Source organism: Scyliorhinus canicula, chromosome 5 (assembly GCF_902713615.1).
Source record: "Scyliorhinus canicula chromosome 5, sScyCan1.1, whole genome shotgun sequence".
NCBI classification, from domain to species: domain Eukaryota; kingdom Metazoa; phylum Chordata; class Chondrichthyes; order Carcharhiniformes; family Scyliorhinidae; genus Scyliorhinus; species Scyliorhinus canicula.
The window spans coordinates 121,496,278-121,510,349 of record NC_052150.1 but is presented as its reverse complement, the minus strand read 5'-3'; the positions used below and the strand labels follow the sequence as shown (position 1 = coordinate 121,510,349).

The 14,072-nt window shown below is 51.7% G+C and overlaps 1 protein-coding gene across 5 annotated transcripts in view; it reads left to right on the top strand.

Annotated features, from left to right (window-relative positions):
* The window catches only part of LOC119966225 (kunitz-type serine protease inhibitor-like), a 106,015-nt gene that overhangs the window by 36,882 nt on the left and 55,061 nt on the right, over positions 1–14,072 (top strand). For all 5 annotated transcript variants that reach the window (XM_038797576.1, XM_038797575.1, XM_038797574.1 and 2 more), the window contains one exon: positions 11,395–11,654. In XM_038797576.1, coding sequence (XP_038653504.1) covers positions 11,582–11,654 — 73 coding nt within the window. In that variant the 5' untranslated portion in view covers positions 11,395–11,581. The remainder of the gene's footprint in view (positions 1–11,394; positions 11,655–14,072) is intronic.

Sequence of the window (14,072 nt, the reverse complement as noted above, 5' to 3'; positions counted from 1 at the left end):
GGGACATAGGAACATAGGAATTAGGAGCAGAAGTAGACAATTCAACCCATTGAGCCTGCTCTGCCATTCAATCAGATCATGGCTGATCTCTTCCAGGTCTCAAATCCACTGTCATAGTATACACCAGTATATCATGGTGCAGACACACACACTGATGGACATACACTAGGACCAATCAACATGCACCAACACCGCAGCCAATCACCAGTTAGAACACACTCTCTACAAAGACAGAGGGCATCACTTTTCCCGCTCATTCAGGATGCTGCCTCTCAGGAGCACAAGAGCTTATCAGTTACAGTACAGACTCTCACCACGTGCTGAGTGATTCAACTGGTTAGGACAGGCACAGGTCTCTAGTTAATCTAGCATCGTGTAAACCCACAGTTATAGTATGTGTAGCATTTTATAAGAGTTAATAAAATAGTGTTGAACCATCTTCAGTGTTGGTGGCCTATGTCTGCTTCACAAATCCAAAGTGCCCAACACATCATGGTACCACATCATGATACCATGATGGTACATCATGGTACCTCTCCCATCACCCATTGCACCTTCCCATGCAATCGCAGAAGGTGTAACACCTGCCCCTTTACCTCTTCCATGCTTAACATTCCAGTTCCAAAACACTCATTCCAGGTTAAGCAGCCTTTCACTTGCATCTCTTCCAATTTGATGAACTGCATTCGCTGCTCCCAATGTGGTCCCCTCTATATCGAGAGACCAAACTCAGACTGGGTGATCGCTTTGCTGAGCATCTTCGGTCTGTGCGCATTCAGGATCCTGACCTTCCTGTTGCTTGCCATTTTAACATAAGACCCTGCTCCCATGCCCACATGTCTGTTCTTGGCCTTCTGCAATGTTCCAGTGAAGCATGACGCAAACTGGAGGAACAACATCTCATCTTCCAGTTAGGCACGCTACAGCCTTCCAGCCTGAACATCGAATTCAACAACTTCAGATGATCAGCCCCACCTCGACCCATTTGTTTTCATTTCATTTTAACTGTCTTCTACCATTTCTTTCTTTCTTAATATACATTTAATTCCCCCCCCCCCCCCCCAATCTTATCCACCTTTCCTGTACCTTTCTTCTGTTTGCTTCCCCCTTCTCCTCCCCCCACACCTATAGTGCATCCTCTGATGTTAGTTTCCCTGTTGTTTGGCCTTTCACATCTTTTGTCCTCTCTGGGGACTGCCATTATCACTCTTTCTCCTTGGTATCTGTGGCCATTAGCACCTGGTTTCCCTGGGTTTCTGTGGCTATGACTCATCTTTCATTCTCACTCCACAGTATAAATATTCCCCACATTCTCTGACTGTTAGCTTTGACAAAGAGTCATCGGACTCGAAACGTTAGCTCTTTTCTCTCCCTACAGATGCTGCTAGACTTGCTGAGATTTTCCAGCATTTTCCCTTTCGTCATGGTACCAGTAATTGAGGGATGTTAGAACTTCTGAGACCTACCTTCCAGTGATCAGCATTCCACCAGTCTTCAGCCATCCTGCAGTACAGACAGCGTTCGCCTGCCGCCGCCGCTCCACATTACCGGCAACCTGGGCTCCAAATGGAAGATTTTTAAACAGCGCTTCCAGCTATACCTCAACGCTATGGACCTGGAAGCTGCCTCGGACGCACTGAAGAAAGCTCTCTTCCTCTCCACAGCCGGGGACCTGCCCGCCACATCTTTAACTCGCTCACCTTCGCCAACGGGGAAGGTAAATCTAAGTTCAAGACAGTCCTCCTAAAGTTCGACAGCCACTGCGAGGTTGAGATAAACGAGAGCTTCGAGCGCTACATCTTTCAGCAGCGCTTACAGGCTAAGGACGAACCTTTCCGGTCCTTTATCTCCCACCCCCGTGTCCTTGCGCAGTCCTGCAACTACGGGTCCACCTCTGACTCCATTATACGCGACCAGATAGTTTTTGGTGTACAGTCGGACCCCCTTCGCCAGTAACTTCTTAAGGTCAAGCAGCTCACCCTGTCCACTGTCATTGAGACCTGCGTGTTCCATTAGCACGCCTCCACGCAATATTCCCGCATCCAGGCCGCTGAAACGGCGCGGCAAGCTCCCCACAAGGCAAAATGGGTCCAGGTCATCAAATCGCTCCAGGGCCTAAGCCTGGATGAAGGTGGCCATTTTACGCGCTTTTCGCGGGCTCCCACGCTTGGATGCAACGAACATGGCGATGTCGAAGAACGTACTGCGCAGGCACGGACCACGCTGGATCACACCGCGCATGCGCGGTGGCATAACAAACGCACTGACGCAATGGCGTGCGGCAACTGTGGCTCCTCCCACTTAAAGCGGCAATGTCCCACTAAGTCCCAACGATGTTTGCAGTGTGGCAAACTTGGCCACTATGCTGCTTTATGGAGGTCGACTCAGCTTGCTAGTTTCCGACGATCCAGCCAGCCTCGCAGGGATGTCTGGGCTATTCAGCCCACAATCAACGAGCCTGTCCCAGACGTGTCCCCCGACTTTGACAGCGATGACCTGCAAGCCCCTTTTCAAGTCGGCATCATAACAAAGCACAGGATGTCTCCAAAGCGCAGCACCAAGCCCATTCTGATACACAGCATTGATCCGGATGATGAGTGGTGTGCCACCCTTACGGTCAACCGGTCCCGAGTAAGGTTCTGCCTGGACACCGGTGCCTCCGCCAATCTCATTGCGTGGTCTGACCTTTGCAGCCTTCGTGTCCAGCCTGCCATTCTGCCATCTGCATGCCAACTGCTTGATTACAACGGGAATGCCATTGCTGCCAGTGGCTCCTGCCAACTGGAGGTGACGCATCGCGCTCACACAGCTGTACTATCCTTCGAGATCGTTGCCTCCTCGAAAGCCTCCTTGCTTGGTGCACAGGCATGTAAGCTGCTGAACTTGGTGCAGAGGGTTCACTCTCTCTCTCCCATCGATGTGTCTGCCTCTCCTGACACCGACTTCGGGGCGCAACTCGACTCCATCATCCAACAGTACCACAAGGTCTTTAAGGGCATGGGCACGCTCCCGTATACATACAAGATTCTACTCAAGCCAAATGCCACGCCTGTGGTACACGCACCTCGCAGGGTCCCAGCTCCCCTTAAGGACCGCCTCAAGCAACAGCTCCAAGACCTCCAGGATCAAGGGGCTATCTCCGGAACCGACCGACTAGGTGAGTTCCATGGTCTGTGTGAAGAACCGTCCGGTGAACTAAGGATTTGCATAGATCCTAAGGATCTTAATCAAAAGGGAGCACTACCCGATTCCCAAGCGTGAGGAACTCACGTGTGAAATGGCCCATGTCAAACTCTTCACAAAACTCGACGCCTCAAAAGGCTTCTGGAAAATCCAGCTGGATGAATCTAGCAGACAGCTGTGCACATTCAATACGCCCTTTGGCAGATACTGCTACAACCGAATGCCATTTGGGATCATCTCGGCGTCCGAGGTATTTCACAGAAAAATGGAACAGATGATGGAGGGAATCGAAGGTGTTCGTGTCTACGTCGATGACATAATAATCTGGTCCACCACCCCGCAGGAGCACATCAGTCGCCTCAAGCGTGTCTTCAAACGCATACACGAGCATGACCTCTGCCTCAATAGAGCTAAATTCTCTTTCACCCAGTCAGACATCAAATTCCTGGGTGACCACATTTCCCATTTGGGTGTGCGGCCGGATGTGGACAAAATTGCTTCCATGAAAACGCACGAGGACAAGAAAGCGGTCCTCCGGCTTTTGGGAATGGCAAATTTCCTAGGAAAGTTCATTCCCAACCTCGCCTCGCATACCACGGCTCTCAGGAACCTGGTCCGGAAGACAACGAACTTCCAATGGCTCCCTGCCCATGAGCTCGAGTGGAGGGAACTGAAGACCAAGCTATCCACGGCCCCAGTTCTGGCCTTCTTTGATCCGGCAAAGGAAACAAAAATCTCTACAGACGCCAGTCAGTCTGGCATTGGAGCCGTTTTCTGCAGAGTGATGAGGCCTCGTCATGGGCCCCCGTTGTGTATGCGTCACGGGCAATGACCCCCATGGAACAGCGTTACGTGCAAATAGATAAGGAGTGTCTCGGCCTTCTGACTGGTGTCGTGACGTTCCACGACTGTGTTTATGGATTTCCCCAGTTTACTGTCGAGACCGACTATCGTCCGCTCGTCAATATAATTCAGAAGGGATTTGAACGATGCCTCGCCTCCAGCGCATTCTGCTCAGGCTCCGGAGGTATGATTTCCAATTCTTTATACCCCTGGCAAGGACCTTATCATTGTCGACGCCCTCTCCAGGTCAGTCACCACTCCATGCGATCCTGAAGGGTTTGTTTGCCAGGTCAACGCCCAAGTTCAGTTCACAGCCTCCCACTTGCCTGCATCGGATGCACACCTGGTACAAATTCGCCGTGAGATAGCGTCTGACCCCCTACTACAGCGTGTCATGCGCCTCATGACGGATGGGTGGCTCAAGGGCCAATGCCCGCAGTTTTACAATGTTCGAGATGATCTGGCAGTCGTTGATGGGGTTCTCCTGAAGCTAGACCGCATTGTGATCCCGCACATCATGCACCAGCTGGTCCTGGAACAGCTGCACGAGGGCCATCTGGGCATTGAAAAATGTTGCCGCAGGGCCAGGGAAGCTGTGTATTGGCTGGGAATCAACGATGACATTGCCAATGCGGTAATCAACTGCTCCAGCTGCCAGCGTTTTCAGCTGGCCCAACCACGGGAGCCTCTGATGCCCCATGAGTTGGTCACATCGCCCTGGACCAAGTTGGGCATCGACCTGTTCCACTCATTGGGTAGGGACTATGTATTAATTATAGAGTACTTCTCAAACTACCCGGAGGTCATCAGGTTGCACGACCTCACTTCATCCGCTGTCATTCGGGCGTGCAAAGAGACATTTGCCCGGCATGGCATCCCGCTCACAGTGATGTTGGACAATGGCCCCTGCTTCACCAGCCAGGAATGGGCCAGCTTCGCCCGGCAGTACAACTTCGCACATGTCACACCCAGTCCCCTGTACCTTCAGTCCAATGTCAAAGCAGAAAAGGGTGTTCACATAGTCAAGAGACTACTCTGCAAGGCCTCCGATGCCGGATCTGACTTCTATCTCGCTCTGTTGGCCTATCGCTCCGCCCCGCTCTCCACTGGGCAGTCGCCCGCACAGTTGTTAATGAATGGCACCCTGAGGACGATGGTGCCGTCGATTCACACCCCGAATCTTGATCATGTTCCAGTGCTTCACAGGATGCAGACGTCTCAGGCGCAGCAAAAGGCGACACACGACACATGTGCTGCTGATCTCCCCGACATCCAGCCGAACGACAAGGTTCGCATTCATCTCCCGGATGGTGGCTGGTCTGCAACTGCTGTTGTCCTCAGGCAGGTGGCCCCCTCCTCCTTCCTGGTTCGGTTACCAGATGAATCCATTCGGTGCCGCAATCGGCGTGCCCTTCACCTTGTTCCACAGTCATCACGGGATCCTCCGAGCAGCTCCTCTGCTGACCCTGCCATGGACTGTGCAGAGCTTCCGGTCACTCTGCCTCCCCCTGACGGTGCTGCAGCCCAACCAGCCCCTCTGCTGACCCTGCCGTGGACTGTACAGAGCTTCCGATCACTCTGCCTCCCCCTGACTGTGCTGCAGCCCACCCAGCCCCTCTGCTGACCCTGCCATGGACTGTGCAGAGCTTCCGGTCACTCTGCCTCCCCCTGACTGTGCTGCAGCCCACCCAGCCCCTCTGCTGACCCTGCCATGGACTGTGCAGAGCTTCCTGTCACTCTGCCTCCCCCTGACTGTGCTGCAGCCCACCCAGCCCCTCTGCTGACCCTGCCATGGACTGTGCAAAGCTTCCGGTCACTCTGCCTCCCCCTGACTGTGCTGCAGCCCACCCAGCCCCTCTGCTGACCCTGCCATGGACTGTGCAAAGCTTCCTGTCACTCTGCCTCCCCCTGACTGTGTTGCAGCCCACCCAGCTCCTGACCTGGTGGCTCTCGACCCACCCTTGAGGCGGTCAACCAGAATTCGTCGCCCACCTCAGAGGCTGAATTTATGAACTTTGCAAATTTATGGACTCTGAGAAGTTTCCTTCCTTGTTCAATTGTTTTCTATTGGTTTGTATATAGCACTGTTCTTGTTCAATTTGTTGCATACTAACTATCTGCACCAGGCACCTTCCCTATAGCTTCGTTTTCCTGTATATAGATCTGTACATATGTCTTTGCACCTCACATGTAGTTAGGAACATTCTTCACACACCCACACTATTTATTGTCACACATTCACATCAATTATTTTTAAAAGGGGGGATGTCATAATATACACCAGCATATCATGGTGCAGACACACACACTGATGGACATATACTAGGACCAATCAACATGCACAAACACCGCAGCCAATCACCAGTTAGAACACACTCTCTACAAAGACAGAGGGCATCACTTTTCCCGTTCATTCAGGATGCTGCCTCTCAGGAGCACAAGAGCTTATCAGTTACAGTACAGACTCTCACCACGTGCTGAGTGATTCAACTGGTTCGGACAGGCACAGGTCTCCAGTTAATCTAGCATCGTGTAAACCCACATACTATGTCTATATTTTATAAGAGTTAATAAAATAGTGTTGAACCATCTTCAGTGTTGGTGGCCTATGTCTGCTTCACAAATCCAAAGTGCCTAACACATCATCCACCTCCCTGCCTGTTCCCCATATCCCTTTATCACATGTTCACTGTCTGTGTGGAGTTTTTACATTCTCCCCAAGTCTGTGTGGGTTTCACCCCCATAGCCCAAAGATCTGCAGGGTATGTGGATTGACAACACTATATTGCCCCATAATTGGAAAAACTATAATTAGGTACTCTAAATTTATTTTAAAAAAGTTTTTACCAGAAATGTATCTATCTCCCTCCACCGCACTATGGGGCACTATGGGGCATCGTGTTCCAAACATTCACCACCCTCTGTGAGAAGTAGTACCTCCTCGTCACTGTTTTAAATCTACCCGGTGGGATTCTCCGTTTCTGAGACCTGTGTTGCCGCCAACGTAGAATTTGTGGACTTTCACGATGGCAAAACTGACGCCACCCCTGGACCAATTGTGTTACCGTTGAGAGGCTAGCACCAATGCCACATGGAGAGCAATCGATTCTAATAATAAATGGTGTGGATTCACTGGTTTTGAGATTGACACTCAGGAGGCTGACAAGCTGCAGGCGCATATACACACTTCACTCCCCACGCACACCATCCCAGCCAACAAGATAGCAGCGAGGAGAGGAGCACCAAGGTTCACGGACGCCAAGCTGGAGGCCCTCCTGATGGCGTGGAAGAGAGGAGGATGACCTGTACCCGGCCCAGGAAGGAGGCTGCCAGCTGCAGCTGTTCACCGTGCCTGGGTGCAGAGGTGGTCAGCGGCGTGGGCAACGTAGTCCAGACCAGCCAGCAGTGCAGAAAAAAACAGCACCACCTCTTCAGGGTGACCAGGGTGAATAGGCAGCATTGTGTCCCTGTCACGAACCTCCATCCCACACACTCATAACCCTACCACCCCAACAAACCCAAGCTGGTCGAACCCCCACCCTACCCCACATGCCGGTACCCATACATGCCGCCATGGCCGGGCGCCCTGGACATTGCGACTAACTGCCCACTCCCTGGGCTGTATAAGTCAGACTGTCCAACACTGTCGTCTTCTGTTCCCCCCCCCCGCCCGCCCCCGAGAGGGCCGCACACAACCGACGGGAGCAGGAGAAGAGAGGGGTGGGACTGCCAGACCTGTGGCTCCTCACCATGGCAGAGCAGAGGGCCCTGGATTTGGTCGGTGGTCCGGACAAAAAGGAGGTTGTCGAGGTGGAGTCCGGCCGGGGTGAAAAAGTGGGACCCCGCTTAGTTGCGGTTCCCCATGACACATGTGTCCACCCTACCCCCAAAACCATCTCCACACACCACCCTCACCCCCAAACCACTCTGATCGCAGCAGGCCACCTCCACTCTTGCTGTGCTATCTGGGGAACCACCAAGGCACAGGTGCAAGGCACAGTTTAGTTACAGGGCTAGAGACAAATCTGTGAATATTTGTTCACATTAAACACCTGTTACCATTGTTACAACCTGCCTCAATCCTCTGTCAGATGGGTGTGACGGATGGGCTGGCCTGGACTGTCCAGGGGGGTGGGGGGGGGGGGGGGAGGGGGGGGGCTGCAGGGGGAAATGGGAGAACGTTGTGGGAGGGGGTTGGAATTGGTAGACTTTGTGGGTAGGCTGGGCTCCCTATCGGTGCAGATGCCCCTGCGCACTGAGCTCTGTGAGATCCCAGGCAGGTCCCCACTCGGCGCCTGGGAGGGCCCTGTCGCGCAAAGGTTCAAGGCGACCATCTCCTCGATGGCTACCGGGAGCGGGTGTCTACCCCATGCCCTCGCGGTGCCAGGTGTGCCATGATCTGGCAGATGTGTTGCACTGTTTCCCTACTCAGTTGGAGTCTTTAACAGCATACCCGGTCAGCAGGTCCTCGAATGACATGGGATGTCTGTACACATGAGGTCTCATGTAGCGCCTCCTTGGCAGCTCCTCCTCGGCCTTTTGGGTGCCTCACTCCCTATCCTGAGCAGCTGCCACCTGTCCGTCTGTGGTACGCTACACTGCTGCACATTCCGCTGCTGCAGTTTCCTCCTCCTCGAGCATTTTCAGCTCTTACAGCCTCTGGGCATCCCCCAGGATCCTTAACGTTAAGAGGATCCTTAACGACAAGACACTTTATCAACCCTTCCTCATTACATAATACTAAATCAAAAATAGCCTACTCCCTGGTTGGCTCCATAACAGCTCCGCATTCAGAGGATGGGTTTGTGCACCGTGGAAGGGACCAGGGAGTAGGCTATTTTTGATTTAGTATTATGTAATGAGGAAGGGTTGATAAAGTGTCATGTCGTTAAGTATCGCTAAACTTGGGTGTCTGGGGAATAATGTCTGGGGTCCGGTGAGCAGGAGCCCCCACTGCAGCCAGGAGTGCAAGGCCAAGATGTGGTAGCGGGAGCAATGGGGGGACTGGAGTGTCCCATGGTGGGAGACACAGCTGGTTGTCAGTCCCGTACCCTCTCCCAATTCCTTACAGATATTGGACAGGATGGGAAATATCTTGCACCTTGTGAAAGCTGCCCTAGTGGTATTGCTGGCAGACCAGGCGGGCAGACAGTGGAGAAGATAGCAGCAGCAGCAGCATCGACAGAGGCACAACATGGTGGTCCATGTGCAGGGTCCCGTCCCACACCCTGCAGACCCAACCACCCAACAGGCCAGGGGGGGACCCAGAGGGGGAGGTCTGCGACAACCCAAGATATACAGACGTCCCTGGTCTTTCGACAACTGACGGATGGTGTGTGCTGCAGGAGGCTCTACCTCAACAAGGGGATATTGCAGCACCTGTGCCATGTCCTCGCGGACTTGGCACCATGTTGGGGAGGAGGAGACCTACTCCCGTGGCTGTCTAGGACACCGCAGCCCTGAACTTCTACGCCTCAGGATGATTCCAGGACTTGAGCACTCACTGCAGTCCACTGCGGTCACCACCCTAGCAATGTGACCTCGGTGATGTGCATTGCTGGCACCATCTCCTGCACCCATAGCCACTGTCACGCCTCCAATCTCCCTCCCTAACAGCACAGTGAGTGTATCTACACCTCAAGGACTGCAGCGGTTCAACATGGCAACTCATCACCACCTTCTAAAAGGCAACGAGGAATTGGCAATGAATTCTGGCTTAACCAGCAACGCCCACATCCTGTAAATAAATTAAAAATAAATTCAGCTTTAGGCCTGCTGGTTGGTCACTGACACCCGCTCTGAATCTCAAGGCCGCACCCTAGCACCTGCATCAGCTCCGGGTAAACCAGCATCTGACTGAGACCCAGCTCGGTCCCAGGATCCAGCAGACCTCCGACTGCTGACTCGCCTGGGCGTTCCTGCCTTCATCTGATGTGCATCAGCAACTGTGTGGTGTTCACCAGAATGTGCCCCAGAAGCCTGTCCAATACTACTGGAGGGTGGGGATGACAGCTGTAACGCACCGATGGTGGCTTCCTCGAAGCTTTCCTCCGAGGTGTTCCCATGGGAGATGGGGGGGGGGAGTGTGGAGGAAACTACTCCAGATGGGTGGCACCGTCACATGAGGATCCCGCTGGGGATTGGACATGTGCTCACTGGGAGGGATGGGCCATTCTGTATGGTATTAACTCACATGCGACAGTTCAGCTGGATGTCGGCTGATGGACCCTCACCTCTGCGCCGTATGAAAACATCTAGGTTGGTGACAGATCTGTCCTCGGCCACCCCGTGACCTCCAGGTCTGTTCCTTGTAGGGGTTGAGAACTCTGTGTGTCTAGCACCACGCCGCCCATCTAGGCCCTCTCCCGTCTGTTGTGCGCTAATTTCTCTTGCGGGGACACAGAGGGGGCATCGTTACCTGGACGCGTGGTTCAGCACGAGAGTGGGAGGGGGCCTGAGGGGGTGTGGGGGTTTTCAGAGGAGGAAATGGGCTCGTATTTTGGGGGGAATGGGGAGTACGGGGGGTGCTGGGAAGGGATTGGGAGTGTGGGTGGGGAGGGGGGAGTAGGGGTGGGGGGCGATGGGGAGGTCCGGGGGGGATGTTGGCAGTGCTGCACATGGGTGGGCTGGGGGGACGGAACACTGTTGGATGGGAGCGGTGCCAGGCACACTCTCATGGGATTGGGGTCAGGGTCCAGTGCCAATCCATGAGGCCCGGTGCAGGTCGTTAATCTTCTTACGGCACGGGGTACCGGTCTCCCTGGTCATACACCCTGACTGACTGCCACTGTCGCTGCCTCCCAGGCGATGCTGGCTGCCCTGTGGCTGACCCTCAGAGACCCTCGTCGGAACAGGCTATCCCACCTGGCCTCGACCACATTCAATAATCTGCCCAGATCGGCAGCCCCGAATCATAGGACTGGTTGTCTCGGCAGCATGGCTGCAAGCTGAGTAGGGTTGGCTGTGCAGGAGTAGTTTAGGTGTTGCTCTCTCTTGTAGCAGGGGCTGGCGGGCACAGTCCTGGCTACTCAGTCGGCGGGACCATCATTTGGGGCGTGAAGCCTGTAGGGCCTTGTTAAGTGGACCAATTCATGTTTTATAGCAGTGATGACCTCGCCAGGTCGAGCGTAGGGAAGCTCGCGACAGTTCCCGCTCGCGACCACACTGAGAAACCTTTCAATTAAATCGCGCCCAACAAGATACCTAATGGCATTGAACAAAAATATCTATTTGTTTAAATTATTTTGGAACTTATAAAACATGCACCAGGGATATTAAACATTGTGGGAGTTATATGCATCACTGACTGCACTTTATTTTGGTTTGAGAAACAGATAACGTAGTTAAGGTTGACGCCTTGTTTTCCAGTTGGAGTCACATTGGTGCATCTCTGAGTCAGACTGAGTGCAGTGGCTGGAACACCCGCTCTATAAATGTACCAGTTTCAATCAGAGGGTGAAGAGTCCACTTGATTCCGCTGATCCGGAGTAGACTGAAGTCACGAGTCACAGCGAGAAATCAACAGTGAAACAACTCAACCCACTCTGTCCAAATCATGGAGTTTCAGCTTCTCACTGTGATCTGCAGCATCTTACTGCTGGCTCCGCAGTTTCGCATTGTGCAGACAGGTAATATACCACCGTGTAGAAGTTGAAGTTTTCACTTGTTTTGAATATCAACGATTAAAAATATTTGTGACTTTACAGAAAAATAGTTGTGATGTAATAACCCCTCAAAGTAATAACTCCTGGAACTGAATTTAGCTTGGCAAACAAATTTATCACAACCTCCTGTGTTTATAGCAGAGATCCGGTGTAGAATTTGCTGTCAGCTTTACTGGTAAAGCAACAGGAATGAAAAATGGAGAAAACTGTGCAGCATTCTTTATTTTATTTAATCATTTCTGGATGTGGGCACTGCAGGCATTGTTGCCCTGCTGAATTCTGACATTGTCCTCATCATTTTCATTTTATATTCATTTAACTTGGGGGTTGTTTCCATTTTTTTCCAATTCTCTTCCCATACCTAGTGGTTCACTAGTCAGCCGTGCGTATGTGCGGCCCGCAACCTGCCCATTCTCCATCTGTTTATGGTGCGGGCGGCGGGAGTTTCAGTCGGTGCCGGTGCTAGCCCCTCACGGGTACTGAAATCGGTGAGGGTTTCATGCCAATTTTCCTTTCATTAAAGACCACACATGCTCTGCTAGCGTCAGCACATAGTCTCCCAGACGGAGAATCCAGCCCAATGTCTTTTGACTTGTCTTTTTAACATTTTTATGCATTGTGTTTGCACAGTACAGCACAGGAACAGGCCCATTGGCCCTTTCAGCCTGCACCGATCATAATGCCTGTCTGAGGCAGCACAGTAGTTAGCAATATTGCTTCACAGCACCAGGGACCCGGTTTCCATTCCTGGCTTTTCTGTGTGGAGTCTGCATGTTCTCCCCGTGTCTGCGTGGGTTTCCTCGGGGTGCTCCAGTTTCCACCCACAATTCCTGAAAGCCGTGCTGTTACGTAACTTGGATATTCTGAATTCTCCCTCTGTGTACCCGAACAGGTGCCGGAATGTGGAGATTCATGGATTTTCATAGTAACCTCATTGCAGTGCAATGTAATTCTACTTGTGACACTAATAAAGATTATTATTATAAAACTTAAACCTTCTGCACTTCCAGGGTCCATATCCCTCTATTCCCATGCTATTCATGTATTCGTCAAGATGCCTCTTAAACGTCGCTATTGTAGCTACGACTACCTCCCCAGGCAGCCCAATTACAGGCACTCACAATCCTCTGTGTAAAAAAAACTTGCCTTGCACATCTTCTCTAAACTTTCCCTCTCGCACCTTAAACATGTGTTCCCTAGTAATTAAATTTTTCAACCTGGGAAAATGCCTGACTATCCACTCTGTCCATGCCACACATAATTTTGTAAACTTCAACAGGTCATCCCTCAAACTCCTTCGTTCCAGTGAAAACAGTCTGGGTTTGTTCAACCTCTCCTCATAGCTAATACCCTCCAGACCAGGCAACATTCTGGTAAGCCTCTTCTATACCCTATCCAAAACCTCCACATCCTCCTGGTAGTGTGCCGACCAGAATTGTACCCAATATTGCAAATGTGGCTGAACTAAGATTCTGTGCAGCTTCAGCATGACTTCTTGACTACCTTTGCCACTTCCAGTAATCTATGGAACTGTATGCCCAGATTTCTCTGCCTGTCAATACTCCGAAGGGTTCTGCAATTTACTATATAATTCCCACTTGTATTAGGGCTTCCAAAATGCATTTATCCTGATTAAACTCCATCTGCCATTTACCTGCCCAAGTTTCTAATCGATCCATATCCTGCTGTATCCTTTGACAATCCTCTTCACTATCTGCAACTCCGCCAATCTTTGTATTCCGCAAATTTACCATTTTCCTCCAAATCATTTATATATATTACGAACAACAAAGTTCCCAGCACTGACCCCTGTGGAACACCACAGCCCTCCACTCAGCAAAAAAGCACCCTTCCATTGCTACTCTCTGTCTTCTATGACCGAGCCAGTTCTGTATCTATGTTGCCAGCTCACCTATGATCCCATGTGACTTTGCCTGATGTAGCAATCTGCCGTGAGGGAGCTTGTCAAAGGTTTTATTGAAGTCCATACAGATGCCATCCACTGCCCTACCTTGATCAATTATCATTGTCACTTCCTCCAAAAACCTGCTGGCCCTTGTTTTCTCTGTCTTCTACTTTTGCTTTCTGCTTTTCAATCTTTCATTTCCAACTTTGTTTCCCCCTCTTGTGTCTCCCTGCTCCAGTTCCCAACCCCTGCCACTCTAGTTTAAACACTACCCCGCAGTACCTCTGTGAGGATATTGCTTCCAGTCATGCTGTAGTGCAATGCTTCTAGTTTGTACACACCCCACCTTTGCCAGAATTGACCCCAATGCCTCAGGAATCTAAATCTTGCCTTCCTACATCATCTTTCTAGCCACACATCAATCTGGTCTATTCTCCTATTCCTGATCTCGCTCGTACTTGGTACATAGAGTAATC